We start from the raw sequence: 26,187 nt of genomic DNA, 5'->3' as shown, positions 1-26,187 counted from the left end.
ATGAAATTGCCCTGGACAAGTATCCAATCAGAGAGCAAGGAGGAGTCACATGACAACATCTACAATGTCACTGGGAACCTTGAACAGCAGATAGGAAGTTGGATAGGAGAGAACTGTTTACGGCTACTGTCTCGTACAAATAAAACTGTGGCAAATTGGCAAAAGCCATTCACTAAATATTACATAAACTGTAAAATGAATATTTTCCTTTCAGTCTCGTATTTCCTCCCATTTCATTTTCCTTAAATCACAGTCGTGTATCTTATACATGGGGTTGCTCACTTTCACAGATCTTCTAGTGTTTTGATGTTACTGTGTCAAATATTTGCCCAGTAATTACAGTATAACAATGCTGTAACGTTATGGGTTAAAAAAAATTAAAACAAATAGGAATGTATATTTAAAAAAACATTATAATCAAACTAAATTATAATTGCTACAGCAAACGGGTGTTGTACTCACAAATGATACTATAAATTACTCACACTGACATTTGCATGCAAATGAAACAGAAAATCTTTCCTTTGTCTTCAATATTTTCTTACAAATCGAGTTTGAATCCAAACTTTGGTTTTCCCATTTGTGGCTTGTAACCCTACAGTTTGTACATGGATACTGTACTCGTGATATGATCTCTTGCATGCTTTGCATTTATAATTAAACACTAGAAGCACTGAGCTGGGCAGTTTTATCGATTTCATTTGAATAACTCTGTGTTCCTGAATACACTGCATACCCGTTCGTGACTTTTCCTAAATATATGTATAAAATATGCATACTGCGTTTTAGCTGCATAAACGGAAATCAAGTCCAAGTTGCAATCTCTACCTCACCTACAGTCTAGTCGTTGATGTGCTTGAAATGCACATGCATTGTATAGCATTACAAGTGTCTTCTTACAACTGTAGTCAGACTGAGTGAACACGGAGAGATTACCCTGCAAATAAACACATTTCATCTATGTGTTTTGACTGTGGAGTGTACCCGTTCAGAGAAAAAAAAAAAAAGCATTTTGAGGTCATTTAAAACAATCATTTTTATGTTTTATGCTCATATTTCCATTTAACTACACTACTCAATTTTTATACTATAGTTTTGGCTCTTGTAGGTAGTTTTAAATGTTGGCACTTCTACTGTTAACCTTATAATCACCCATCATTATAATGGACATTTTTATTTGTTTACATCTGCTTGATAAATTATCTTTTAAGAAATATGCTGTGATGACTTTGGTGTCATTTATGTTGTTGTACCATACCGTTACATATAGTATGCCTTCCAGATTTATGCATACCCATGATTCAATGTAACAAATATAGTTTTAGCAAAAAAAGAATATAATGTTGTTTTTTGTTTGTTTTCATTTTGTATAAATACATACACACATGAAAGAATGTAAGACTAGCAGTGTTAGATATTGCAAAAATATTAATGTGCATGTTTTTAACTAATATGCAAATATGTTGGACAAATATATTTTTGCAAAGTACAATACTGAACCTAGTATTGCTTTCATTCATTTCTGCAACAAATACTGAGTGTACACTTGCATAGACTTCATTGAAGCCGTCTTCTTTTTGCCACAATGTACAGCATGGCTGAAGCTGCCATAACGAATTATGCCTATACAGAAAGTATTTACACTCTCGATCTTCTTTCTTGCTTTTCTCTTTCAAAACTCCAAACTTCACCAAGTAGTCTCACTCCTAAATGCCCTTTATATAGCGTGTGATTGTGTCACGGTTTCACCTGATTTCACCTGATGAAATCGTGCGATTTCACGCATTCGGATTTCATGAAATCCAACTAAATCGAACACATTCGGATTTCATGAAATCGGATTTCATGGAAATTTAATAGTGCATCATTGCCTTTAGAAACCTATACATTTGTATGTAGCAGACAGTGAAAGGACCATGACACCTGGTTCTCGGAGGCCGAGAGGGGAGATGGCCTTGTGCTCAAGTTCTGCCGGGTCACAATCACCCAGTCCGTCAGTCGGCTCATTTTGTCCTGGAACTGGCTGTGACCCTGCAAGTTCACCTCCACTTCACCAACTTTGTCCAGCAGCTCACTAGTCACCTACACAAACAAGAAGAGTGACAATAAATACAAACCTGACATGGTTGATACATAGACAAAAGTACAGTGGTCCCTCGGTTAACGATGTTAACGATAGCAATTTCATAAACTATACCCAGGGAGAAACTCAAACAATGAAAAACATTTCGGAACAAAAAGTGCTATTGTCCTCTAAATTATCTCTGTTTGCCAAGCCGGAATCACAGAAACCTGTGTTATCATTCAAGAGAAAACAATAAGTGTATCTAGCGTCAGATAATAAACCCTACACCTGGCAGACAGCTCTGCAGTGCCAAGGTAAGACGTGTCCCTGTGCTCTCCTTACTTTGCTCCAGTTCATGTTGAGAGCTCTCAGCCTGGTCACATGTCGGTCTCGTTCATGCAGGCTGAGATTTTTGCTGGAGAGTATCCGATTTCCATTCTTATTGAGCCAGGCTAGCTTTTCATTTTCCGCATCCATTTCTTCTGCCAAAGCCTTATGAGGGAAATAAGAATGTTGAATAATGAGACAAACCCACTGTGGAATTAAGCATTTTGGAATTATTCTTCTGGGCTCTCAGGGAACGATTTAAATATCTATGATTTGTTAACACACAGGGGATTGGATTTAGGAAGGAATGCTGGGGGGGAATGTGAGGAGGAGAATAATTCAGATTTGCAGCGCACCAACATACACACAAAGCAATACTGCAAATACATTTGATGGTTTCTCCATGATTAAATAGTTAGTGTGGGAGTTCAAAATAATTCCAAATCTAAACTAATCATCCAATCAATGTAGATTTTGCACATTTCGAATTAAAGGTGATATATCAACAGAAACACAGTAATGGAAACATTTAATCAGAAGGTAAACATCACGGTCCCTTGCCTTGAGCTCCTTCAGGTTCTTGTCGGTAGCAGTGACTGGTAAAGTCTCTAAAGTGCACTCGGTCTGTTCCAACCAGAGGGCCAGCTCGTCTGTCCTTCGCAGGAAGTCTATCAGCTGAGGGTCCCCAGCTCTTAACCTGCTCCAAACATTAAAAAAACACATGTTAAGGGTTTGTAGGGTAGGCCAAGCAGAAAGACTGGAAACATGGGCAGCAGTGTGGAGTAGTGGTTAGGGCTCTGGTCTCTGGAGCACAGGGTTGTGTGTTTAATCACTGCAGTGCTGTTGTACTCTTGAGCAAGGTACTTTACCCAGATTGTTCCAGTAAATGCCCAGCTGTATAAATGTGTAAATGTAAAAAAATAATGTGATATCTTGTAACCATTGTAAGTCACCCTGGATAAGGGTGTCTGCTAAGAAATTGAGTAATAATAATACAATAATATAAAACATCAAACTGTTAATTTAAAGCTGGGAGCTCATTAATTGTAAAGCAGCATTGTCAGCTATTCATTATACTATTAAAAGGTGTGCACCAGCACGTAGGTGGTGGATCTTTACTGAACTTTATTAAGAGCAGGAGAAAAAAAGATCTGCACATGAGAGCAAAGGCACATATTCCTTTTGACTGCACAACTCCCTAAGGCTGTGAAGATGGAACATAATACAGGATTAAGAAATAGTTCTGAAAAGGAGAAATATTGAAACTCAATTAGAGAAAACGCCACAGTGTGTCAACTGGAAACTTTCCGTCCCTCTCACACTAGATAAGAATAATCCTGACACTGAATGAACGGGGAGGTTTGTTGGCCCTCTGAAACAGCCATGCTTTATTTATTTGTCTCCAGTCTGGTGGGTGACTGAATGTTTTCAAAACACAGCCAGGCTTTTCTATAGACTTCTATGGATTGTACTTATCAGAGGGAATTAAACTTTTACTGGATGACATGTTTTTTACATCACCACGTCTATGCTTAATTGCAGAATGCCCTTTAGGAGTGTTTTGGGCAGGCGGGCCGCTGTGGGTCATGTGGTACCTGTGCTGCCTCTCCCCGGTCTCTCTGTAGATGTTCTTCCAGCGGTTGTTCAGACCATCCAGTTTTTCCTGCAGGAGGCTGCTGTCTGGGACTGACAGCTGTCTGATGATGCCCTCGCCCATCTGGTTCAGAGTGGAGTAGATGGGCTGGTGGCTGGTCAGGCCTTCCTCCAGTTCCTGGGAAAGGATGGGTAACATTCAAACTCAAACTGGAATTAAAACTCCCGATTAAAGTGTTCTCCTCTCATCAACCCCCCTAAAACACCCTCTCTGACCTCCAGGCCACTGTGGGAAACTAATCCTGCAAGAAAATATATTTTCACATACAAGTTTCATTAACTTCATGAATCAATGTTTCTATTACATTTATTACCATTACGTGGTGATTGAAGAGCCTTGGAGTATTGCTTTCATGAAAATGTAATACATTACATTAGATCACTATAAAATAGGCCCCAGAAGAGCAGACATCTTTCTGTATTGGGCTGCAAACATCTTTCCAATTATTAATTTGATGCTTTGACAGAGGTATTTGCTTCACAATCTACTTGAACCTACAAGTGGGATTATCTCTGATGAACTGAAGGGTTTGGAACAATTATTTCTACAAGGAAAAACAATATTTCCTATTCACTTGAAAGTCTTATTATTAATTTTCCTAGATGTCAAGTGTTATGAATAATCATTTTCTGAGACAATGTTATGAGCTTATGAGCTTAAGTGAGCCTCTTAAAGGGGTGTTTTGTGTGTATTCTTTCAAAAGCCTCATTACTTTGGTAATATACAGTATTTGAACTGTAGGGAATAGTTGGTTCTTTAGGAGTGTTTAAGACTAGTCTAGGAGTCTTTGCTATGCACTCTTCAATATTACAAGTAGTTTAGTAGTTTACACTTCAGTAGCACGATCACTGTACATTGTAGCAGGGTCACCTAAGGATACCTAGTAACATTCAAAGACAAATATAATTGTGAAATTATTAAAATGCTGTTTAACTGCATGATAGTAATTAATAAATTGTCAAGAAATGTTTGCTCACCTACCATACATTCAAAAGGAATTTACTTCTAGATTTGTATCTATAGAAAAATAAGCTATAGAGGTTTTAGGATTTATTACATTTTTAATTGACTTAACTGTAAACTTATACATTTAGAACAAAGTGATAGAAGCCAATGTTATATAACTACTTTACACATGTATTACAAAAGAAAAACATTTATAAACCAATAAAAAGAGGTGATGTGGAATTAAAGCTTCTCAGATTAAGAGGGTTATTAAAAAAAGGGATATGTAAAGAAGCTAATGATTGAGTTTCCTCTTCTTTCAGTGTATTCACTTGGAAATATTAATTCAGTCCACTGTACTGAAAAGACCTAGATATTACAACCAGAACAAATGCAGTCTCTACTGTCTAATTAAATCTGTCATTTTTCATATTCACTAGTACTACTTTACACCTTAGCTATTAGAGTGAATAATGATAATACACCTTGAGTCATGAAAGTTGATTTAAATAAACCTTTTTGCTTTAGCTCCCTAATTACATTTAGGTTTGGGATATTTAAATATACCTAAAAGAAACACACTCACACACAAGCACATACATGTATATACTGCTAACCCCGTATGGCTTTAAGCAATTTTTCGAAATATGCAATGATTTTCTCTATGAAAACCATGGGGCAAAAGCAGTTTACTGATCTACTGAACAGTTGATGTACCTGCTGATGCATCTTGGCCTTCTCCAAGTCCAGAGCTCCATCAGGGCCTGTGCCATCTGCCAACACCTGTTCAGCCTCGCTCACCCACTGGCTGAGGTCATTGAGGTCACAGTGAAACTGGCGCCACTCTTCCACACACCTGTCAAAGCACCTTCAACAGGAGAGTTCATTTTCAGGGAGAAGCTACTAGAAATACCTCAAAACAGTAGGTGTACCTCAAAGACTCCCAGACTGAAACATTGTTCTATCACTTCATCATCAGCTGAGGTAAAGTAACATTTCCGACTCCCAAACTTTTTTCTCATGATGTCCTAACAGCATTAAATTAACACTGAAAGTCTTATTTATTTAGGGAATTTACTAAATGGAGAGAAAAAAAAATATTGCTAGATTCATATATCTAAAAAAAAACATTTATTACAATTATTAATGTGTTAAAAATAAAGAAATGTAAAATATAATAGATAGATATAATTTAGCAAAATAAGATTAAAAAGTAGATTTAAAAGACAGCTTTAACTTGTGTCACTTAATATTTATGAATGGATTTCTTTTTTTCCTCTCAATGGCATAATTTTAAATTGGTACCATTAGCATTGAAATACCACATTAGGAAATGTTACAATAAGTTCCATTAACTTAGTGGCCCAGCAAACACAATTTCCAGTAACAATACTATTAAACAAACAACTCAGAAAAACAGACAAAGTGAACCGATTAAACCCTAAAAAGGCAAAATTGTAACATCACCATAAGGCATAAAATAAATTTAGCAAAGTATATTAAACAACAGGAGATACATTTAAAGCAAAAGAAAAAGACAAAAAAGAGGCTAGGACTTTCTCTAAATATGAAGGCAATGCAAATATTACAACTCTTTCCTTTAGCAAACATACTTGGATGAATCAGAGCCCCCCTCATGCAATAACTGGAGAAAACAAAGTAACACTATGGACTAAGGACTGGGCACAAGCAAAGAAACCTAGTTTTGAACATAAGGAGATGCTCCGTCTCTGTGTACTCACCCCTTACGATCGCTGTACATCCGGTTGACTCGGTCCCATTCTGCATTCAGCTGGGTAAGCTCGTCCCCTATCTGCACCACCTCTGCCCCGGACGCCTCCTGGATGGCATCCGGTTGCTTCTCGTGAATAACAGCGACTTGTTCCCCAAGTCTCTCAAGACTGTCCTTTACATTCTGCAGCACAGAGACAAGTTTGATACTGATGAGGAAGCGGCAATAGGATTGTTAGCCTCCTGTAAATGTAACAATGTACCTTGCTGCGGACTGTGTACAATACAAGGGAGAAGACCTCTCTCTCTCTCTCTCAGAATCACTATGAAATGGCAAGTAAAGATCCACTGACTAACAGAGACAATCGACTTCAATCAGAGACTCACTGACAACTAATGCTCACCGACACTGTCTGATCATTCGTCTTCTCCTGAGCTGTTGAAGTGACACCCAGTGGGTCTAAAGCCAGTCAACTCAATTTTCCCCCCTAAACGAACATGACAAATCAGCCCTTCCAGGACCCAAACACAATTTTTCTTTCCCGGGAAAATTAAATACACACTATACACATTCTCTACAAACACATTTGCAGGCAATTTGCCAAATAAGTTTGCAAGCTTATCTATGCATCTCAAATAAAATGCTTCTGCCAGTCAGTTAGACTGCAGTCAAGGTGGTTAACATCACATTGCAGGTATGCATATTATTCTTAATTGATATACGTGGGTGAAAATATATACACTTTACATTTGGATGCCTTTCGTTTTTAAAGGAAAAATGTCAGTCTGATAAATATTAATACCATTATCATTGGTGTATGTATCAGTATGATTTTGTTTTCTCAAAGAGTATGTTTGATAGGAAATTTTGAAGACCGAACAATCCAAACAACTGAAAAGGCGTGGGTTTGTGAATACATATATTATATATTAATTCAAAATATTAATGCTTCCTGTAGAAACTAAATCTGTAATTTAGAATACGTGCAAAACAACACAGTTTTCCTGTTACCAACCTAGTGGAGGAAGAAAAAGAAACAACAACAACACCATGCCAGCTAATCCGGTGATGATACAAAAATGAATAAAAGCGGGGCACTGATCAAACTAGCATGAGTGTGAGGAAAAACAACACATGCACAATTCAACAAAAACCTTCATTAAAATTCAAATGGGCAAGAATGAATTCAACATTTACAGGTAGAATAAACACAATGAATGTTCTGTAATCTTAGAAATCAGTTGGCAGTGTTCATTACCTTTAGAGCGTCCTCCTGGCTGGAGAAGTCCTCGTACAGTCCGCTGCTGAGCTCTGGAGAGTTCAGCAGCAGCTCAACATCTGCCATTGTCAGCAGGACCTTGTTGATCTCCAGTAGATAGTCTGACGGTAGGAGGGACGGCCCAGCATCCTGCATAGCACTCTGAGGTTGCTCCTGCTGGCCAGAGGTCAAACATCAGATATGGCCAAGAGCTCACATGGATCAGAGCTCACAAAATGAATCAAGGATGCTGGTCAGTAAATATGTATTCATAGGACACATAACACATAAATCCATATGAAAACTTTCAACAGGTACTATCAAAAGGGCTTATTATGCGAGTGAATCATAACACACTGTAACCTCTATAAATCATTGTTTGTTTTCGTTTTTATTAGCATTGGCATCAGACACTCACTGTGCTTTTGAAGTGCGCTTGCTGATAGATAATAAACTGGCTTTCGATCTCCTGCCAACGTCTGTCGAAATGTGTGTGATCCACCTGCACGGTTTCATACTGAGAGAAATCCCGACTCTTCTTCTGAAGGGCACTAAATTCTTCTTTTCTCAACTCCAGTTCCTGCAGCAGCTCCTGGGAAACAGTGGAGAAGCTTTTTAATTAAATTATGTTTTAGAGATACCGTTCTCTTCACTGCAGGTTCTTAAATTGTCCCAGGAGCTTGAACATTGAAATCAGTGAGAGAACAATCCCCTGACCATGCAATATTAATATCTAAAGTAGTCTGGCTGCAATTGAAGGGAAGTCTCAATTACACTTCATGAAAAATATAAATCTCCTGCAGGATATCACAAAATAATCTCTGGATCCCTCCAATGGCTTTTTACAAACTACCAAATTAATTTCAGAGAGGATCCAGAAGACCTTTACTCAGATTCTTAATCAGTTCTGAAATTTGTAGCAGGTTTTCTTATCAGCAATATTAAACTAATAATTGCAGACTGAGTCTCTCTGAAATACACAAACAGTTTATGTTTAACACATAAAAAACTAAGGACAATAACAAGGCTGGATATCTGCGGTCACCTGTAGTGTCTGGTCATCCTCCAGTCCATGCAGCCCAGAGAGCCGATTCTCCGTCTCGTCCATCCAGCTCATCAGAGAAGCCTTTTCCCTCTTGAACTCGGAGAGGACAGGGCGCCCGGCAGGACTCAGCTTACTCCTCTGGATTTTCAACTCCTTCAAGAGCAAAACAATACTGTACTGCTCCCGATACACAGCTGAACACATCAGCATTGTGAGCTCATTTCTGGCTACATTTACTGCATCCAAAAACAAACCACATAATGCAACCAAATAGTTAAAAAAATAAGGTTTCCGTTTCAAAAATCCATTTGGTTGAACTTGCAATTAGCTTGGATATAATATTGTCCACTGTATAGAAACTGAGGTGTTAAAAATGCCATAGTGATAAGTCTCAAACAATATTTTACAAGGATTTTTTTTTTCTTCTAAATTTTAGTTGCTTACCCTCAGTGTTGTGTACTTAGTCTGTAGGAGGAGCAGTTTCTTGCGTAACTCCTCTCTCTTGCCGTCATCTGAGGTTTGCTGAAGGACCCGCTCGCCTCTCTGAAGCAGCTCCTCAATCTGGGCCTTTTCTTCATCCAGCTGAAACGCACATGCACACATTTCTGAATACACTGGCCTCAAAAAGCAGAGCGTCGAGTACTTGTCAGTATTTCAAACAGCAAAAACAAGTCCTGAACTCAGAAAATGACCGACATCTTTTCCGTGCACACAGAAGTCACACACAACCTTGATAAGCATAACCATAGAGACCGAACTGATAAGCTAGGAACACTTACACATGTGTAACACTTTCCAGCGTTTTATTACATTTTCATTAGCTAGTGGCATCGCTCCATGCCTTTTCTCTCACAGTCTCTTATAGATAGTCACAAAACAGTATCAACCAGATTAGTTTTCCCTATTGGGAAAAGTAGACTTCAATGTAGCTCCAGTTAGGGTGGAAGAATTCTTAAATTGCAGTTCAGTGCCTAAAATATTAGTTGCATTACGTATTTCAAAGAGGCACTTTTTATGAGACATTCAGACAAATATATAGATTTCCAAGAATGAAGAATTTGAATAATAACCTAAAAAAAATCTTAGATTTTTTATAAATGAAAGAAAGAAAATGAGAAAATCAGCAAACCATGTTTCATCAGTCTAATCCTACCCTAATCAATCTGTAATTAAAAAGGATACATTAAATAGGCCCTGCTTATTTTCACTGACCTTTTTCTTAATTACTGAAGATTTGTCAATGCAGTAACTGTGTATTAAATACTGATGTGCCTAAAGAGCACTAACACATTCATCTGCACACAGTGTTTAGTGTTTGTCATTGTCTGTAGCAAATAAACACACAAGTAGCAAATAGGAGTCTCTGGATTTATTTTCACAGTTTCTTGCGAAGTGTTGAATAACTTAACCACATTTAACATAATTCTCCTCTGATTAAACTAAACGAACTACAAAATTATTTTAGTGACCAAAATGACGAACTGAAATCTGCATACTGATCATGAACGTGCCCTTAGACTTTGGATGAAAAACCTCTAAAGTGGCTTGTTAATGGTTAAAGACTGATAACTGCAAAGTCTTGACATGCGTCTTGCACATCCTGACATGAGTCGTCTGCTTTTATAGGAAGTTTTATTTTGCCAGGGGAAAAAAATAATATCAGGCTCCAAGTGGAAATGGTTTACGTTTAGTTTCAGTATAAGAGAAGCAATAGGGCCGACTACAACATCCATGTCCCTTGAAGACCGTTCTTCCAAGACATTCTCCCTTTACCTTTTCGTCGTCTTGGGGCTGCGACTCAGGGGATGCCAGCTGCCTGTTTAGAGCGCTGAGGCTGTCCTGCAGCTCGGCCTCAAACAGGGGCTGGTCAGCAGGGGGAGATGTCTTCAAAGCCTGTGCCTCCTGCTGTCCACACGTCTCATGGCCCAGAGGCTCCGTGCTCACAGACAACTGCACACCACACAGAGACAGGTTGGGTGTCTATTTTAATTTAGGTGTGTTTTCTCAAATAAGTCACCAGTTAAACTGCACTGCCCAACTGGACCTGTAATTTTTCCCAGGTAGAAGAAAATAAATAAGCCCTGAATTGTTCTCTAGGTCTGAGGTACTTCTACTGGTATGCCTGACTACTCTCGACTACACAAATTTAATAGCTTTTCATTTTGAGAAATGTAAACTAAAAGGGTCATATTGTTATATTCAAGAAATTCAGAATAGATATGCATGACTCTAAATGAATCCTGCACACAATCTGATCTTCAGCCAATAGATACCTTTGCTGCTTTGATGTGCTGGGAAACCTTCTCAAAGTTGCGATTCAGTTCAGCCAGCTTGGGTTCCACAACCTCTCGGCAAGCAGGCCCTCGGCTAGTCATCAAGATGATGGCCTGGTCCCGGACACTGTCCACTCGCAGGCTGATGTCGTCCAGTTCAGGAAGGAGGTTCTGAAGAACAGTCACGCATCGTCAGATGGTTTGAACCCTCCCATCACTCACAGGAAGTGTTGTGGATGTATCATTTACATTTGTGATACCTTGATGACTTCCTCCTTATCATTTGCTGGCAGTTTTTCGGTCTCGTCCAGGTGAATTTCAGTTTGGTACAGCCAGGTGCTGATGTGCGCCAGATTCTCGTCAAAGATTTCCACTTCGTTCTGGTGGTTCTACAGGAAGAGAACAACTCCAAACACTGTCGCCAAAGGGTCTAAACAATCTCAGTCGGAATGAAAAAGTTATCTTGGGTAACTGTCATTCAAAAAGATACATCTGACAATCTTGAAGATTCTCTGAACATCTGAAGAAGAACATACATTACACTATGCTGAAATATGAAGAGGCACTCACTAAATGCAGAAACTATTACTTGAGTCTTTCTACTGCTTGTTATTTGCTTAAATGAATAGCCTTAAACCAGAGCCAATAAACAATACTCTCTTGTCACTAAACATAAAAAAACAATGAAAAGTTTAAAACTAGGTAATCAAAAGGAAAACAAATTATATATATATATATATATATATATAACCTCTTTAACTCCCTGTGTTGAATTTGATTACAGACTAAATAACAAAACCCTTTTATTTAGTTACACCTACTTCATCTTTCTCACCATTTCTCTGCTAAAAACAGAATTTAAATGATTCCAGGTCACAAACTCTCCGCATCTCAAAAAACATTTTTAAACTATGTATTTTTTATTCATTGTTTTATGTGGGAAGCAGGCAGACAGTGTGATTGCGTGATGGACGGTGCTCAGTTGGTCTCCCTACCAGCACGGCGCTGAGCCGGTCCTCAGTCCAGGTGCGCACTCTCCCCCAGCCTGCACTGAGGACGCACAGCCTCTCCTCCAGCACGGCCTCGCTGGCCTCCACCAGGCCCTGCAGGGAGGCGCTGCTCTCCGTCACGCTGTTCAGCTCAGTCTTGCGCCGCTCCAGCTCCTTCAGCACACCCTGCAGCACAGACTCTCTCAGTACAGGCCCAGTCCGGCAGCACAGACTCTCTCAGTACACGCACAGTCCGGCAGCACACAGCTGGAATCGCTCACACTAACAGCTGCCTAATCCTGACCCAAGATGTATATAAAGTCTAGAAATGTGTCCAACTGTAGCTGTGTTTACAAGTTAAGTTGAATGTGTTAATCTTCTAGCACAATGAATGTCTACTCAAATCTGTGCACACATTTTATGAAAACCGAATTTGTGCTTTTGAGTCAGTGGGTGCTCTATCCATTTCAAAATAAAAATCTGTAAAAGAATATTAACTGTATGCTTACAAAACATCAATAGCAAGACCGAAGGAATGAGCATTGTGACTGCCAGCAATTACTTAACCCTGGAAAACTCTACGGTATCATGTGAACATCACTACTTAATCAATTAACAAAAGCCTTAAAGAGTTCCTGCGGAGAACAAAGGAGGATGTATTGTGTCGATGAAGACAGACACTCAATATCGTTGTTTTCTATAATACTCTCATGTTATCACTTCAGCTAGAACAAGTACTGAGAAAAGCTCACATTTGCCCATGCAATCTCAGCATCGATGTCGGCAGGCATGTCCCCGGAAGAGTTCTTCTGGTTGAGGACGTTCTCAGTCGCTGCGAGCCACTCCTGCAGCGCTGTGCTCTCCTTGCGCAGTTTCTGAGCGAGATGGAGAGCTTTCTCCAGGTCCTGCTTGCCTTCAGTCACCTATGAGGACACAAAACGCTTGTCTAATTAAAAGCTTATGGTCTCACTATTAGCTGCTTTCCTTTTTGGGAAGTGAAAATAACATCTTTATATTTAAATGAGGCAACTTTTATCTATTCTTTTACTGAAGCCAGTACACGATAATGCTCCCATCGCAGGCACTGTGTATGATTTCTACTCACGGTGCTCCTGTCTGGAATTGAGTCGAACAGAAGGAATTTTTTCACTGAGAAGTAGCTCTTCATACCTGAGCCCCCAGGTCATTGTAGAGGGTCTTGAGCGCTGTGAGCTGCTCATCCATTCCCTTCGGGTTATCAGTCTGCTGCTTCTGCACAATCTGCCTCCCTGTCTTGATCACGGTCTCCACCTCCAGCTTCACCTCACTCAGGATCTTATACAGTTTCTGAAGCAGCGCAAGGAAAGACAAAACACCTGCTTTCACGTCTGATCAGGCAATCAGTTCAACATTTAAATCAGTTGAATGGCCTCAACATAGGCACCGGCCTGCGAAAGGCTGTGATTAGGATGTTGCAGTTCACGTATAAGAGTACAGGGCTTTCCATGCTGAACAAATGCAGAGACACAAATTAGGACAGTTTTAACCCAAGGCTGAATTCAAAATAAAATGCTAATGAGACATTAAAACACACACACACACTTTGGCTGCCTGAAGAACCACCTAAGATTTATATTTAAAGAAATAATACTTGACTGATCTCCTTTGCATTGTAAACAGCTTTGCAGGGTTGCTTGCCCCAATGCATGTCACAAAGACAGCAGTGTATCCCTGATGGCACGTGAGCAGTACTGATTCCGATTAGTGATGTTACCATGCAGCCATCCAGGTGTTTCTGTATCTCCTCTGGCTCCACCCCTCTGACGTCAAGTACGGACAGTTCGGCCTTGGCTCCTTCCAGGACACGCTTACAGTCCAGCATGCGCTGCTCAAAGTTCGCAGGCTTCTGGAAGAGCTGGTATTTAGTGGAGATCTCCCGGAGCTTCCTCTGATTAAGTAAAAATTGTTTGTGTTAGGCATGAAATGACAACATTGAAATTTTATAACTTAAATCGATCCTACTTTCTTCACCATGCTTCATGTATGTCCCCAGGGTGCTGGCAGGTAAGGGCTCACCTGTAACACATCCAGCATGGTCCCTCCGCGTGGAGACTTCCCCTCTGTGGTGACTGGAGGGAAGTTCCCCACGTTTCTCCTTCTCAGCTCCTCCATGTTGGCTTCGTGAGCTGCGATCTCTGCTTGAATGCTCTGAAAGCCAAAGAAAAGAAAGATTCAGTGCAGGTGGAATTTCTTTACATCCCCAGCAAAAACACCAAGAAACACAACAGTGCAATCTTTTCATGATCCCAACGATTACAATTAAGAAGACTGAGCACTGCAAGCTGGAGACTGCAGACTGTAATCCAGTTAGTGGGGTAAGATACAAATGGAACGCCCTGAATGGGGATACCATTTGTGGACAATAATTGCTTTATTTTTACTGCAATGACAGAGTCCATGAATGGCTAAATGATTGCTATGGGGGGTAAAGGTGAGGGGCCCAAGCCATGAAGCGTGTAAGGGCGCAGTACCTGTGCCTCCTGGGGGAGCTGGAGGGCGTCGACCCGGTCAGTCAGGTAGGAGGTGAGCTGCTGGTCCAGCTGGGTCAGGGAGTCCTGGAGGGCCTGCAGGATCTGCTCGTTCTCCCGCAGATACTGCAGCTGCTGCTCCAGGGAGATCTGTCTGCTCACAGCCTGTGGCCACGGGACAGCAAGACAACATTACAGCAACGGGGTGGTGACCGTACAGAACACATAGCACATCAGAAAAAAACACCATCGATGTCCGTCAGCTAGTTGGGTGTTCTCAACAGATGCAGGATGAATGCTGTGAGCAAATACTGAAAGTGGGATTGAGTAATTATTGTTATTATATTTCTTAGCAAACAGTTTTATCCAGCACGACTTATAATTGTTACAATATATCACATTATTTTGATATGCAATTACCCATTAATACAGCTGGTAAAGCAGTGCCCCCCACGTTGGACTGAACCCATGACCCCTCCACCCAGGAGTCCAGAGCCCTAACCACTGCTTCACACTGCGATAGTAATCAACAGGACACCCCTTCAATAAGGTTAGAAAGGGATTTCAGAGGTTGAAAGAAATCCTGATATTAGAATCATGTAAGATGTCCTCTTTGGTTACACCTCAATGGGTGATGGGTGTGTTGTTAGTTTCAAAGAGACCCCAGGTTTTCCAGTCAGGATCAATGAAGACCCAAGAAAGTGCCTGTCAATCCCTCCAGTGGGTTATTTTAAGATGGTTTCTGCGAGACACTCAAGAAGCACACAGTATACGGTGAGTCTGTGGCTCAGGATTTGCTGGGACTCTCTCACCTGGTGGCTCAGCTCCTCATAGCGAGCGTTGAAAGCCTCCAGCTTCTCACTGATGATCTCATCCAGAATTCCTCCGTCAATAAGCGTCTGGCCCAGCTCCCGGATCTGCGTTCGGTTATCCCCAGGGTGGCGCAGAACAGACTCCAGAGACTGGGGAGGCAGAAACATTTAACATCCCTTTGGTTAAATTAAATGAAAAAGTCAATTTTAATTAAAACATTTAAACAGACTAATGTTTTGCTAATTTTATATTTCAAGTGTGTGTGTGTGTGGGGTGGGAGTAATTAGCCAATGTCAATTCATTTAGTTTACTTCATTTAAATAAGGCAGATTCAAGGTGAAACTGAATAAAGGTGAATATTAAGCCAAAAATTAGTTTGTGAAAGATTTTCCCTCAGACTCCTTAGAAATGTCTTGACAAAAGCTGCACATGATCTATCGCTTTGGCTGCCTTCTCTGCAGCCCCTGTGCTGAAGCACCCAGTGTGGCTCCTCTCACCTCCAGGGCCTCGCCGATGGCCTCTGTGTTCTCAGGCAGGTTCTCTACGTTCTGCACACGCTCCTCCAGTGTGTTCAGCCAGTTTGTCTCAATTTCCAAATACTGTAAAAGCTCAATCCAACAGGACCAGACTTCCTACAAGCAATATAGGCATTCACGGATGAGACACCAGATACGGAGGCGTGACAGTTCCCCAGCTTTCAGTATCACTTGCCATTTACAGTAAGGACAGTAGGAACTGCATGATTAACACAATTTTTCTTAAACCTTAATGTTGGTGAGTGAAGAATACATATAAAGGATTGAGTTAATTTTCACAAAATGAATAAGGATTTTATTTCGGTTCCTCTAATTGCACTGGGAATAGACCCAAGAAGTAATCAGTCTTCATTGACCTTCCAACTCCAACGAAAAGACACTCTGTTTTGTACAGTATGTATTACAGAAACAATATGCTGCTGATTCACGCTGATGAGAAGGCGTAGAAAAACCCACTCATAAAAGTATCCTGAACTGTGAGCAGCCACATCATTAGTCTTTATCATAACAAGTCAATTGGTTTCCAGTGAGACGTACCTCCAAAGTGTGGCACTTGCTCCGAAATCTCTCGCACAGTTTCTGGTAGTTCTTCAGCAGACCACTGAGGTCCGATGTCAAATCATGGCCACCAGAGGGTGACTTTGCCACCAGCATGTTAATGTTATCCTTCAGTATCTTCACTCGCACTTCTTTCTGCAACACATCCTCTTTCGCTCTCTGCATGAACAAAAAAACGCAGTGAGCGCTTTCCCAAACACACACTTGCTGGATAAGGCCTGGATGACAAGAGAATTAGCAGTCTACATCTGCGATCGTAATGGAGCTCGCACACATATCTGACTGAAATGATCAAATCGCTACTAATTTAAAATAAAGCGTACATCTCACAAAAACATTGTGGCTTATAGTTCATAGACAAACTGAACTACTGGTTTTGAAAAATAAAACAAACATAGATGTATGGTTAATCAGTTCTGAAATGCAATAATTGTTTTTAAAAAATGGTAATATCCTGAACTTTAAAACCTCTACGCTATGCTATGGTTGACAGTGAAAAGATTAAGTGGATTTTAGTTTAGGTTAAATCATTTAGAAAAAAATCTCACACATAAAGCACACATCTAAACCCTTAGCCCATAAAAATGTGTGACAATATGACCGCTTTATTGCATGTGGTCTCCATCTATGTATAGCAGTTCCTCATAAATGCCTGTTATCACTATGACAAGGGGTCTACTGTATAGAGTGGTGCACGTACAGGGTTCACATATTTCATTTCACTTTCAGCCAATCCAAAAACAAATTTAGTGTAATCAATAAGGCCTATAGTTCATTGCTTTATAAAATGCTTTGCACAATTTGGCAAACAAGTACAGATTCCTCCTTGATACCAATTACAGTGTTTTCATCACCTACCACTAACCACCACACTTCAGAAAAATCATTCATTTGGCATATGAAAGTGCTGCGTAGCATCTAAGAAACATGCATCTAATAGCTTTTTTCTTCAATGCTGACATGCTAAGCTTGTCCCATGGCCGGCTGCCAAATGTTCAAAAGCAGCTGGTTAAAAGGTTTGCAGTGGGAGTGTAATTGCTAAGGCTGGCTAAGCAACAAGCGTAGTGCGTGTTTGAATACATGACAGGCACCTGTGCACAAGCATGACTCTCTCTCCAAGTCTATCAGTCATTAGGGAACCTCTTGAAAGTATGACAATATTTCTCACCTTCATCTCTTCCAAAGCTCCCTCAAGCTCCTCTGGACTTTTGTACTCAAAGTCCCTCATCAAATACTCTTCGTCTACTTGCATCATCCATTCCTGCATCTCTGCCAAGTCTTTCCTCAAATTCACTGCCTTCTCCTGACTCTCCGACACTCGCTCCTGGTGGCTTAACATCTGAAGAATAAACCAGCATGGATTATCATCACAAAATCAGGTTCTCTAGAACAATTTGCACTCGGCACTATGGATGCATATCGAATTTATTTGTTTACAATAGACAAAAATAAAACAATCTATATTTTTACATATATATTTTATCTATATATATATATAGAAATAATGATATATTAAGTTAGTAGCTTTTTAAATTTTATCCCACATTTTAGAAACATAAATGGATTGAAAAAGTCCACATCTGTTAGTGATATGTTGTGTATCCATGTGAAATTCTGGAGTTAAAAAGTGTTAAAGAGCAATGATACATATCTTGAACTTTGATTGGGCTTGAATAATGAAGCCTTAATACAATACAAACCAGCCTTTTGCTAAGCAACAAGTCTAAAAAAATAAATCCATAACTTGCTGTTAATAATGTTGTTAGATATTAAAATGTTTCCCAATGGAGTGGAGAATATTATGTTTATAATTAATTCAACATGTAACTTCCGCTTAATGTCCTGTGAAACCTGGAGCAGCACCTGCGACCCTCGACTGTGTGCCCACCTGTTTGCTGAGTTTCTCCCATCCACGTTGACACTGCTCCAGCCTAGGCTGCTCCCAGCTGGCTAGACCAGGTACTGCGTGCGCTTTTACTGCTGCTGCTTCATCATTCAAGTTTTTCAAAGCCATTTCCACATTGTCCATTTCATTAACAAATGCCTGAAAAAAAAAGATTTCATACACAGGGAGAAGCAAAATTAATAGATGAACATGAAGATCAATATAACAATAATATTTCCTATCATAAATCAGGGGGAAATCATTTTCATGTATCATTACTTTAAATAAAACCTTTTTGAGAAACCAACATTGTAATAACTGCACAAACTCAGATGTGCCCATTATTTAATACTGATGAGTTATGGAAAATACACAAATCAAATGTGTGCTACAATATAGAGTAAAATATTTACAAAGTCTATTGAGGTCTAGATTTTAATAAATCTGTCAGAGCAGTATAGCTGAGGTGGGGTAAATACGCTGGCAGCCTGCTAAGACAGATAATGTTAAATTACAAACAGGCCTATAAAGACGACAATCAAATTATTATTGGCCAGGATCCTTAAGAGGCAATCCAATTTATAACCATATTGGCCCTGTTAATTTATAGAAGGTTCTCTCTATCGAATAACAAGGTTATGTCATTGTTTTTTTATTCCAGGTTTCCTCCATTCATATACTTACTCAGATATAAACCAACTGTTTACGTGATTAAGGATTAAAGACAGAAAAACTAATTTTCATGTTTTGATACACTGATCAAGGATGCATTTTAACAAACCTGGCCTAATCTAATGGAGGAAAAAACACGTTTCGATACAGGCAAGAGTATGTTTCTGTTTTTCGCTTGTGAACATGTAGTCATTTTATATTAAAATATTCTTACAAAAGCAAAATAGTGTAGTTATTTTTAGTTTTGCCTGTGCAACATGACTATGTGAAACCATAGGATTGAGTACATGGGCAGATTTCCTTTGTCAGGAGCCCAGAGGCATTGGTGGTAATAATTGCAAATGGAGAAGGATTGACTCTGATCCCAACACTGACCATGCACTGGTTTAATTCTTCCTGGAGCTTCTCTGCATCTCCGTGTGCGACAGCGTTTCTGGTCATGTAGGCCTCTGCTCCTTCCATCCACTTCTCAACCTGCCCCGCCTTCACCTATCAGGAGCACAGCGATTAATGACACCTGCCAGGACCTTCATGTCCTCAATCTGTTTGAAATACCTATCAAATTTAATACAATGTACTGCCTTTCTCTAGGTGGAGCTTTATTTCCTAAACTAAACTAATTCAGAAAGAAAATAACTACAGAAATCCACACAGAAAAGAAAAAGAAAATAAGAACAAACTGTATGTAGTGTAAACCATCTCTAGATTCCCATGGTAGTGACATTTTCACAAACTATTTTCTGGAATAAACAGGCATGTGTGACAATATGATCTCTTCATTATTATTATTATTATGATTATTATATTTCTTAGCAGATGTCCTGAGATTGAACCCACAACTCTCTGTTTCAGAGTCCAGAGCCCTACTCCACACTGCTGCCCTGTATGCATTCCAGTTAATTCATCTATTTTTCAAAGTAAGCTACGTTCACTTGGTTAAAATCAAAGAAAAGGATCATGCATGAATGAGAATATATATTTATGAGTTAATTAAAACAATATATGTATTATGTTAATCTACAAGATAATTACCCAAATGTTTATATACACTTATCAGTATACAACAAACACCAGCACGAAAAAGTTAATTTGAACAATCTATAAACATACTACTAAAGCAGGCTTGCAAAATACAGGCCTCTGAGAAGTATGTGTGAGAAGTCCCCTATTTGAAATCACATTTGTGCAATCAGCACAGTGATTCATGTGTCGCATTTATCATCCCCTAAATGGCATAGTTTCCCCACCCCCAAGTGTGAATGCAGTTCAATAGGGGGATACCTCAAACTCCCGGAGGCTCTTCACAAGTCCCTGCAGCGCTTGCAGCTCGCTACCAGCTCTGGAGCTCAGCCCAGTCCAGCGCTGCCGGAGGGCCTCTCTCTCTGCACCAAGCCCAGCCGGGGCCTGCTGCTCCAGCGTGTGCCCCTGCTGCTCCAGATCTTCACACAATGTCTGAAAGGCAGCAAACAAGTCTGACCATTTTTCTCTGAGTAGACCAGGAATGGGTCTTCTTCAACACGACTGAATAGGCTGAGTATCGGGCCAATGTGAAAGTCATCTGGTGTCAGTAAAACCACTTCACACAGCAAGAAAAGGCCCACAGGGAACATTTCCAACTACTAACAGTACCCTAGTAATTATGTCACCTTTCTTATGATTTCTGGTATTGAAATATCCCTTATTTGTTTGTTGTTGTGAAGATTTGAATACTGCAGTAGGCCATGCTCTACCTTTAATCTCAAACTAGTTAGATTTACAATATATAGCTGTTAGAAGTCAAGTAGGCAGAGCTGCAGGAGTTGCAGGCTGAATGTAAAATGACAAGTAAATAGACCACCTTGGAGCAGAGCCCAGAATGTGACCTGTCTTTTGGCTTTATAGTTGAACCGCCTTGTCTGATAATAAGCTGCATGGCTGACCTACATTTCCAAATCCATTCTTTGTCACTACTTTTCACTTCACACCTGATATCAGCCAAATGTGATACATTAAGGGCTATAAGAAAATGGGCCATTGTCTCTCTTGAAAGCAACACGCCATGGCACGCTGCTGGCAAGACTGAGACCCACTCCTCCCATCAGCACAGCTCTGTGCACATCGGAAACAAGCATGAATCTGACAACCCTCATCCAAGATCCCCGTTATCTGTGCAACCTAAAGAAGAATGCACAAGCAACCACAAATCCACAAATCACAATTATCTGTCAAGAAAGATGATCTACTTCTACAAACAACCAAGAGCAAATAACCAACCAATTTTAAAAATCTTGGTCATATTTGAGTTCTTGATACTTATGAAATACAAAGAGATTGTGTTTTAATATTTAAAAAAATATAAATTAATTAATTTTAAAAAAAGCAACAAAGTTTAAAATTCCTGCCCAATTACCTCTGCATTCCTCAGCACTTCCTCTGCCGTCTTCACATCCACAATGTTGCTGCGGATTGCGCCAAGCTTCGCCTCGGTCTCAACGAGCTGGTTTGATAATTTCTTCATAGCATCTTGATAATCTTGGGAGGGCAAGTTGACAATGGCTTTAAACAATAAAGAGAAACAGACACCAGTAAGCTCCAGAAAATATATTAGAAAGAAAACAACAAATAAAATATCCAATAGATTTCAGTCCATCAATACCTGCTTGGTTGGAAACATAACAAGAAATGTACAACTGCTACTGTAGAGTCAATTATAAAGAGGATCTTGATTTCATGCTTGATTTGAAGGACAGACCAAAATGAGGTTCAGTAACTTGCTCAAAGGTCATGAGATAAGAGGGGATATAATCCCATTTTACTAATCTAGTTGATAGCAGATTATCAGATCTAGTGAAACACCACGTCTATTCTTTACAGATTTTACTGAATTGCCTTAACAAATATGTTCTAATTAGATTGTGCAAAGGATCTTATATGGTGTCTATATAATCAAATACTTGATTTTTCTACATCATTAGGTAGTCACTTGTATTAACACCCAATAAAGCCAAAACAACATCACACAAACAAGAGATGCAAAATATGCAGCAGTACATCAAGAACAGCACTAGATGGCAAAGCAGCCGCAAAGCACTCAGCCTGCCATTGGGCACATTCACAACAAAACGTTCATGTTTGATGTGCCACCAAGTGCTACATTTATCTATTTTATAACACACCTGTGCTCACAGTGAACGTGAGAAAAGTCTACAATCAATATTTACAATCCAGTACTGTGTTATCAACAAACTGTTCAGTCACAGGGCAACAGTTATTTAGAGGCAATTGCAAAAAATAGATGTATTCAGTACTATTGTAGTCTTTAATTAAACTTTCTATAGTATGCAATGTGGTACAGATGAGTCTATCTAGCTAAAGTTTTTAAGTGTTGTAAACAAAGGTCCCATTATCAAATTAAATGTAGAAATAGAAGAGAAAGAAAGTATGCTAAGCATTAAACATCAACTCTACCATATTGAATCATATCAGAGGACACAGCTGCGACTGTGTGTAAATAAATATTTTTAAAGTAATTAATTATTTTATAAAAAAAATAAAATAAAAACAATAATAACCCTTTTCTTGCAGGAAGACAGCTTGTAAAATAATAATATATACAGCATACAAGACAGTTCTTGAGCTGAAATCCAAGATTCATTCAACACCAAAGCCCCCAAAAATGCTGGAATGCATCCATATACAGTTACATGACACCTCTGTCTTAATAAAAACAAATACAAGCATACTGATTTCAACACATCCCAGGTAATATATTAAGGAAGGGTCATACATTTATATATTTCAAAATAATCACAATTAGTCTTTGTACTGATGAATACACGTTGTCAATAGAAACATCATCTTCTGGGACCATTGGGAGGGTTTCATCCAAAACCGAAAATATGCCATTTCATTTCACAAGACAAGACTTTTTCATTAGCTCAGATATGTCAGTTGTATAATGAGTAACATTTGTGTGGAGCACCAGCCCACGAAGCTGGAGTTAGATCAAGACAGTTTTCCTTGGAGATCTGCCAATAAACCGTGTTATTTAAACCTCCTAGGGATAAGCACACACATTTTCCTTCTAAGGCTAAAAAGGCAAATGCTATTTTTCAGGGTTTTATACAGACTCATAAATTCCATTACATAGAAAAGAGGGAAAGTTTTCCTATCATAGAGCACAGACTCTCCTGCTCACTTATTAGTCTGGATCTTAGTCTTTGTGATTCGTTGTCTCTTTTAAATACTATGACAAAGCCTGAATCTCAATGCAGGAAGCCCCGTGTTTCTTTTTCCCCTTGAAAGGTAAGCCACTGATTTTACCATATTGAGGACCCACGTGATTTACCCTTTAGTTCAAAATACGAATGCCATTTGGAAGGTGGTGGATTATTAAATTAGCTTTTCTTCAAATTCAGAATTTTTCTGTATTCTAGCTATTTCTCAGGTTTGGTATACTGGCTCTAGTGTATGAGATGTTTCCAGGCTGCCTGGTTACCAGTGCCTCAGTGGAGTGGGAGGAGTCCTGGTGCAGTGGGATTTGCGGTCTTTTGGATGATACATTAAACCAAGGTTGTGACTCCTGGTGGTCATGATGAGGGAACCCATGGCACTTTTTGAAAGAGTAGGGGTGAGCACCCCATTGTCCTAGTTAAAGGGTAAATCCATCTTTCCCAAACCGCCCTACATCTTTTAACTAAATAACTCCAGTTCATCGCCTTATCTGCAGTGCATTGTGTTACATAAATGGCTGCCGTACATCACCCAGTGGGGGTTGCATTTCAATGGTGGGTGAAGTGAGTCCCTTGCTAATTGTATTATTATTATTATTATTTATTTCTTAGCAGAGGCCTTTGTCCAGGGCGACTTACAAAATAACAGAACAATACAAAGTTTAATAATACAGTGCAGTTCAGGCATAATACATTTTACAAATTTAGAATTGACACAAGTGTAATGGAAATACAGTAAGCAATATATAAGGTCTTACATCCTAGATTGTAAAAGCTGATAAGTGCAGACAACATGTTAAGTCAAAGTTAAGAACTAAGGGACAGGGGAGCATTTCATTCCAACGGATGTAAAGCGCTTTGAGATCTGTTGAAATGAAAGGGGCTATGTAAGTGCGAGATTGTGTTTTTCATTGTCATTACCGGTGTTGAGTTGCTGCTCTCTGGTCTGCAGGTCCTTCAGCATGGTGTTGTAGCGAGTGGACAGAGCCTGGACGTCCTGCTGGAGAAAGCCTGGAGACACCGGCTCAGCCCCCAGGGCGGACGCAGTGCTGGACAAGCGTTCAATCTGAGGCTTCAGTCCCGTCAGCTGGGCCAGCTCAGCCTAATTACAGCAAACAACAAACATCACCAACACCACCTTTTATTTCCAGCTTTCCACTGGCACACATTAAAACATGAACCTGTGTAACACTGATTAATTGGGGGCATTACATATAAAACCAATGAACGGTGACACTGGTTTGTCTCTTTTATACTGGGGGGAGTCCTAGAGCCTCAGAACTAATGAGTCTTAGGAGGGCAGAACTAATTTGTGAGTCTTAGGAGGGCAGATGCATACAAGATGCAAACTTGCAATGAAGAGAAAGAGCAGGCAGGCTGACCTTGCAGGCTGTTTTCAGAGTTTGCAGGGACTTCTCATCAGCAGCTCCAGCAGGCACAGTCCTCAGCCATCGCTCCGCGCCTATCATCGCCTGTTCCACCACCTGCAGCTTGCTATAAAAGGCAGAGATCTTTTCTTGCCGTTGCACCTTTTCTTTCAGCTCCTCCACTTGTCTTCTGCTGTCCTTCCACTCTGATGAAACCTTCTCCAGGCTGCATCTCACTTCCTCCATCGGCAGGCCTTCTGCACCAATCATACAAAAGGTGGTCAGTGTGAGAGTACAACGATTATGCATGATCCTCATTTTCTGTGCTGTTCCCAACTTTTATTTTTCCTACAAAGAAAGACATCTGTGCAGTTCACAAATACTGTAAACTTTATTTCTTACTCTAGTGTAGGAACACAGACATTTTCTCTACATAAACTGGTAATTACAAACGGTTTGAAGAAAATGTACTTTTAAAATCGTGAAGGCGCTGTATCATTTTGTTGCACAAACCATGGAAGCATTTAATTTACCAACACAACGTTTTACAGTTAAGTGTGGGTGGGGATCTTACAAACACTTAAATATAACCATTAAGCACTGGCACCAACAAGTTCTAATCTATACATATAAAGGCACTTATGCAGGGCTATTTATAGCTTCCCATAACACTGGAGCTTTAAATTACGCATAATCTTTCGAACTGCAATTAAAGCATAATAAAGCAATTATAGTATATTAGCAAGAGAGTTAGCATGGCTTAGCATAAAGTTCCGATGTAAAATCTGTATTTATACATATAAACAGAAGCCTATCCTTTTTCCTCAGGTCTAGTGCTATCTGTTCAGAATCTTCTGCAAACAGTAATCAACCTTTTACAAATTGCTGAATACATTTCCAAGTGATATGCTTGTAAAAAAATATAAAATATAGACCGATCAGCATTAAGAATTATAAAGAAAAATACAAAAAGAAAGAAAGAAAAAGTATTAGAGGAAGGAAATGAAAGAAAAATGATAAATGCATTATTCACAACATTTGTGTAGATACAGCACTGATCATGTCTTTCTTGTTTTTAAATATAGCCAGTCTTGTTGCTCAGTCACTTATGTAACACTTGAAACAAAGCAATGACTGTGAAACCTGACGTTGGACTCCAACTGTCTCTGAAGGTGGAGCTGCTTCTGAAACAGCCACTGACAGTTGGGGCACTTATGTCTGTCAGGAAACAGCTTAGGAAAGAGTCTGGTAACATGCATTGTGACCACATCAGGGTCTTTTTTCCTCCCGTTTCTTCCACAGCAAGTTTAGGGACCCAAATATTCTCTCTTGTCTACTGGCAACTGAATG

General features: G+C 39.6%; 1 protein-coding gene across 7 annotated transcripts in view; it reads right to left on the bottom strand.

The window, feature by feature from the left end:
• utrn (utrophin) overlaps positions 1 to 26,187 on the bottom strand; it is a 218,384-nt gene that overhangs the window by 145,967 nt on the left and 46,230 nt on the right. For 6 of the 7 annotated variants that reach the window (XM_066700727.1, XM_066700779.1, XM_066700771.1 and 3 more), the window contains 29 exons: positions 24,853 to 25,094; positions 24,392 to 24,572; positions 21,649 to 21,794; positions 20,541 to 20,711; positions 19,635 to 19,748; positions 18,591 to 18,746; positions 17,871 to 18,041; positions 16,682 to 16,861; positions 16,106 to 16,240; positions 15,608 to 15,757; positions 14,799 to 14,960; positions 14,344 to 14,475; positions 14,042 to 14,215; positions 13,459 to 13,614; positions 13,041 to 13,211; positions 12,295 to 12,474; positions 11,560 to 11,688; positions 11,300 to 11,470; positions 10,800 to 10,976; positions 9,471 to 9,608; positions 9,027 to 9,179; positions 8,400 to 8,573; positions 7,982 to 8,158; positions 6,734 to 6,906; positions 5,709 to 5,859; positions 3,988 to 4,163; positions 2,954 to 3,089; positions 2,408 to 2,557; positions 1,924 to 2,082 (listed from right to left, as the gene is read on the bottom strand). In XM_066700727.1, the coding sequence (XP_066556824.1) occupies positions 1,924 to 2,082; positions 2,408 to 2,557; positions 2,954 to 3,089; positions 3,988 to 4,163; positions 5,709 to 5,859; positions 6,734 to 6,906; positions 7,982 to 8,158; positions 8,400 to 8,573; positions 9,027 to 9,179; positions 9,471 to 9,608; positions 10,800 to 10,976; positions 11,300 to 11,470; positions 11,560 to 11,688; positions 12,295 to 12,474; positions 13,041 to 13,211; positions 13,459 to 13,614; positions 14,042 to 14,215; positions 14,344 to 14,475; positions 14,799 to 14,960; positions 15,608 to 15,757; positions 16,106 to 16,240; positions 16,682 to 16,861; positions 17,871 to 18,041; positions 18,591 to 18,746; positions 19,635 to 19,748; positions 20,541 to 20,711; positions 21,649 to 21,794; positions 24,392 to 24,572; positions 24,853 to 25,094 (4,685 nt within the window). The remainder of the gene's footprint in view (positions 1 to 1,923; positions 2,083 to 2,407; positions 2,558 to 2,953; positions 3,090 to 3,987; positions 4,164 to 5,708; positions 5,860 to 6,733; positions 6,907 to 7,981; positions 8,159 to 8,399; positions 8,574 to 9,026; positions 9,180 to 9,470; positions 9,609 to 10,799; positions 10,977 to 11,299; positions 11,471 to 11,559; positions 11,689 to 12,294; positions 12,475 to 13,040; positions 13,212 to 13,458; positions 13,615 to 14,041; positions 14,216 to 14,343; positions 14,476 to 14,798; positions 14,961 to 15,607; positions 15,758 to 16,105; positions 16,241 to 16,681; positions 16,862 to 17,870; positions 18,042 to 18,590; positions 18,747 to 19,634; positions 19,749 to 20,540; positions 20,712 to 21,648; positions 21,795 to 24,391; positions 24,573 to 24,852; positions 25,095 to 26,187) is intronic. The other variant, XM_066700738.1, reaches the window with a different exon arrangement.

Source organism: Amia ocellicauda, chromosome 1 (assembly GCF_036373705.1).
Source record: "Amia ocellicauda isolate fAmiCal2 chromosome 1, fAmiCal2.hap1, whole genome shotgun sequence".
In the NCBI taxonomy this organism is placed as follows: domain Eukaryota; kingdom Metazoa; phylum Chordata; class Actinopteri; order Amiiformes; family Amiidae; genus Amia; species Amia ocellicauda.
This window is presented reverse-complemented; position numbering and strand designations above follow the sequence as displayed.